Raw genomic sequence first — 4,385 nt, 5'->3', positions numbered from 1 at the left:
CCGTGCCTTCAGTCCATCTCCACACCTGGAAAAAAATATTATTACTCAACCTAAAACTCATTTATGTTAAAAATGAGGTGAAATAAGGCAAGGGGAGCGGAGAGTGTGGTCAGGTGAGGGTAAATCTGGAGTAACAGACGGTGCCCGAGGGGTTTAGGTTGAAACTCACAAAGAATTAGAACAAACCTTTCCACACGCTTTATTAAAAAAGATTTTGCCGAGACACCGTAAATAAAAATAATCCACACACACAAAAAAAAGAGGATTTTTCCAATTATCGAGGTCTTCGAGGAGGAAAAAACTAATCAGGAGAGCAGCATGTGCATCATTAAAAACAATCTGGGGTGCTTCTGGAGGTGTTTTTTCGGGGGATGAGGCCCTGCGCCAGGTCCCAGCGCACCTCCCAGCGCAGAGCCGCTCTTTTCTTATCCGTCGGCACGACGTACGCGTTGGGGACGGAGAGATGCTGCGGCCGGGGGGGGAGCTGGGGCTTACAGAGCATCTGTTCCCGGATCACCCAGCGCAGTTCTTGCCTCTGATCCTCTCCCGGAATGGGGAATTTTTCCCATTCTCGTTTATATTCCAAATATTTTGCCACCCGGTCAGTTTTTCCCCGGCTATGACCCAGCGGTTCCAGCCGGGGAGGAATAAAGGATTTGGGTTCGGAGCGCACCGAGCAGGCGCACTGTGAAACGGGAGAGTTCCGGCTCCCGAAATCCCCAAGGGAAAAACAGGGGCTGTCCCCAGTGGGGCAGTGGGAAGGGGATTCATCACTGCTTGTCTCCATTTCCCCCTCGGAGATGCTGTTGTCAGCAGGATCAGTCCGCAGCTGACGCATTTTTTGCCCCAGATTCCAAAGCTTGGCGTCGCTCTCCGCCTCACTGCTCACCGACTCGTCCGAGACCTCCACCCCTCCGTCGGGTCTGTGCCGCAGCACTTTCCTCTTCAGAACCAACCTTCTGCTTCCCTGCCGCGCCCCAGAAACCCCCAAAACGAAGGAAGCCGCAGCGTAGGGATCGTCGCAGCGCCGCGCCTGCTCCAGCCGGCTCTCTCCCGGTGTTTCCTCCATGATTTCCACCAAAGCGCGTGGATCCTGCAAAAATAAATCAGAATTAATTCTTGTGGCACTTTCCTGGCTAAAGACATAAAGGGGGCTCTGACTCTGCATTTTTGGGGGGGTTTCGAAGCGCTGCTGGACCTCCTGTCACCAGCAGAAGGCTCCTTCCCTCTGGCAAACAGAAAAGCAGCACAGCTAGAAAGCCCCAAAACCACTCATTCAACCCCTAAATTCCTGCTTAAACGACGCTAAAATTAATTAAGTGATAAATAAAGTATTGAGGGGGTGATGGACAAACTCCGGGTGGATGGATCCGGCAGCACTTCCACACGGGTTTGAGATATTTTTATGTTGCGAAGCGGCTTTAAAAAAAAAAAAAAAAGCAAGTTTGAAGCGTGCCGTTGGGAAATTTTGCAGCAGATGGTATGGCGAGATGAGCGGGAGCCGTCAGTGCGCTGTCTGAGGTGTTGGCCGAGCGCAGCGTGAAAATGGAAAGAGAGCAAAAGGCCGGCTGGGAACGTGCTGCCACTGAGCTGACGGAGCAAATCCTGCCGTGCAGTGGCGGCCGGGGGAGAGAAGTGATTAAAAAGTGGGGAAAAAAAAATAAAAAATTAAGCTCTCCAAGCTAAACCCCTTCTGCTAGGCACACTGAGGGGTTAAAAAAAATAAAAAAATATTCCGCAGGTAATAATTCTCTTATAAAACCACATCAAAATGCAACCCCCTGATTTCCTTCTTTCTCTGCAGACCCCACGAGCAACGAATTAAACAGCAGCTATGGCCGAGGGAGCAGCGGTGGCTGAGGGGAGCACGGTTACAGATCGAGAATGGCTCTTGAGGAGGGTGCAGGAGCTGGAGGAGGAGGTGAAGTGGCTGCAGGAGAAGCTCCGAGAGGATAAGGAGGATGCAGGGAGAAAAGAGGCTCCTCCGGCTGCCGGAAAAACCAGAAAACGCCACCAGCGGCCCTTTGATTTCGACGCTTACGGCCGCAGGCACGTGGCTCTGAAAATCGCCTACCTGGGCTGGGGCTACCAGGGCTTCGCCAGCCAGGAGAACACCAGCAACACCATCGAGGAGAAAATCTTCGAAGCTTTGAAGAAAACACGGCTGGTAAACGACAGACAGACATCCAACTACCACCGCTGCGGACGGACGGACAAAGGAGTCAGCGCCTTCGGACAGGTCGGGATCCCTTCCCGCATTTCTGAGCCCCTGCGTGGGGTGGTGGAACGGGGAATGATGATTTTAGACCCTCCAAGTGTTTATTATTCTTATTTTTTCCTCAATTAATGCTTGTTTTTTTTCCAAGGGCCTGTTTGGAGAGGATGAAATGCATTTTAGGCTGCCAAAAAAAAAATGGGAGATAGATGCTCCTTCCTTGGCAAAACCCCCTCAGCTGATTTAACTCTCCAACCCTATTAAAAAAAAAAAAAAAATCCAAGAATTGGCTAGCTTCCTGCAGAGTCAGGCAGCTCAATTCCTGCACGGAAGGGTCTCGGAAGGCAGCGTGGGAGTGGGAGGCGGAGGGAAGGGAGCCAGCTGGCCCCACTCGGCAGGCACGGAGCCATCGGGGGAAGCAAAACCTTTCCTGCGCCGCGATGGTTTCGTGATCCGCTTGCTCTCTCCTCCCCTCCCGGCTCAGGAAGCGGAGATGGTTTAGTTTTTGCCTCGGACGGGCTCTCTGCTTTTCTTGCACCAATTAAAACACGCAGGCACCTGCAGCGTTAATTAACTTGTTCCTAGAGGCTGGGTTCAAATCATCACCTCCAGGGAAAAAAAAAAAAAAAAAAAAGGCAAATGATAGGCTAAAAACTGTGACTAAAGTTGAAGCCATTTCGAGACCATGCCATGTAGGCAGACTGCAGCGCTTGGTTTTATTAAAAGAATCCGTAGCATCTGCTAGGAGCCTGAGCATAGGCACTCGCAGCTTCACCCGCAGGAAGGAGTGGTAAAATCTCCTGATTGGAGACACCTTCGACTGAATTTCTTCCGCAGCAGTGTAGGAAGAGTTGGCATGACACACCGAAGACGCCCATCTGTCATCTGATCTAATTCCTCCTTTCACAGGTGATTTCCCTCGATCTCCGCTCAAACTTGGTGGAGGGGAAGAAGTTAAACGGCCACGAGGTTGAGGAAGAGCTCCGCTACACCCATATTCTCAACAGGGTGCTCCCGCCCGACATCCGGGTGCTGGCGTGGGCACCTGTGGAGCCCCATTTCAGTGCCAGGTTCAGCTGCCTCAAGAGGACGTACCGATATTTCTTCCCCTGCGCGGATTTGGACGTGACCCTCATGGACGCCGCGGCCCAGAGGTACGTGGGGACTCACGATTTCCGAAATCTGTGTAAAATGGACGTCGCCAATGGGGTGGTGAACTTCCAGAGGACGATTCTCAGCGCCGGAGTGACATGGGTGGAGAGAGGAGGAGGAGAAGCGGGGCTGCAGGACCCTTTCCATCTGTGCCAGTTTGAAGTGACGGGTCAAGCGTTCCTCTATCACCAAGTCCGCTGCATGATGGCCATTCTCTTCCTCATCGGCCAGGGGATGGAGAAGCCGGAGATCATTGACGAGCTGCTGGATGTGGAGAAGAACCCCCGAAAACCGCAGTACAGGTACGGAGAGCTCGGGGAAAACCTCCTGGGCTGCTTCGCAGAGCGATGGCTGTCCCGTGCAAACCACTTCTCTGCAAAGGAGTCTCGCATAATATGGAAGCGAGCTGCTCTCTGGGAGAAAAAAATCCTGTTTTTCTTGCTCTTAGACAAGCTTTCGGTGGCTCTAGTCCTTAGTATTTGGTTAAAATTAATTCAGTTTTTATTGAAAAAAGCTGTTCTGTAAAAGACAGCGCTGGTTTGGGCAGAAAGGACAGGGTGACGTGTTGTTGCATGATTTTTTTTTTTGTTACAGTACCTCCCCAAATGCCTTCTCTCCTTTCCCCTAGCATGGCAGTCGAGTTTCCCCTCGTCCTGTACAACTGCGAATTCGAAAACCTTCAGTGGCTCTACGACCGCGAAGTGCAGGAATTCAACGTTACCCACCTCCAGCAGCTCTGGGCCAGCCACGCCGTCAAAACTCAAGTGCTGCGGAACATGCTGCGAGGGCTCGACGCTGCTCCCGTGGCTGCTGGGAAAAGTAAGGAATGGTTTTGTGAGGATGGAATTAGAGAAGGACGGGAGTAACTGGTTTAAAAAAAAAAAAAAATTAATGAAGAAAAGGGGTAATTAAATAAATTGTTTGAACCACTGGTAATTTTTTGAATTTTATCACAGGCTCAGGGAACAGCACGACCATCCTGTGGGGAGACGCGAAGCCTCTGCTCTGCAGCCAAGTC

The 4,385-nt window shown here is 51.4% G+C and overlaps 2 protein-coding genes across 2 annotated transcripts; one reads left to right on the top strand and one right to left on the bottom strand.

Moving 5' to 3' along the window:
• Positions 1–328: 328 nt before the first annotated feature.
• Positions 329–1,069, bottom strand: HYLS1 (hydrolethalus syndrome 1). Its single transcript, XM_010082617.1, has one exon. The coding sequence runs from the start codon at positions 1,067–1,069 to the stop codon at positions 329–331; it is 741 nt and encodes a 246-aa protein (XP_010080919.1).
• A 765-nt stretch (positions 1,070–1,834) lies between these two features.
• PUS3 (pseudouridylate synthase 3) lies at positions 1,835–4,382 on the top strand (the record flags this gene model as incomplete). The annotated part of the gene is made up of 4 exons (XM_010082616.1): positions 1,835–2,239; positions 3,125–3,669; positions 3,996–4,186; positions 4,324–4,382. Coding segments are annotated over exons 1-4 (1,200 nt in total), but the record flags the coding sequence as incomplete, so codon positions are not given.
• Between the last annotated feature and the right edge of the window lie 3 nt (positions 4,383–4,385).

This window comes from Pterocles gutturalis, unplaced genomic scaffold (assembly GCF_000699245.1).
Source record: "Pterocles gutturalis isolate BGI_N339 unplaced genomic scaffold, ASM69924v1 scaffold47624, whole genome shotgun sequence".
NCBI lineage: Eukaryota > Metazoa > Chordata > Aves > Pterocliformes > Pteroclidae > Pterocles > Pterocles gutturalis.
The sequence above is the reverse complement of the archived record's forward strand: the minus strand, read 5'-3'. Positions and strand labels throughout refer to the sequence as shown.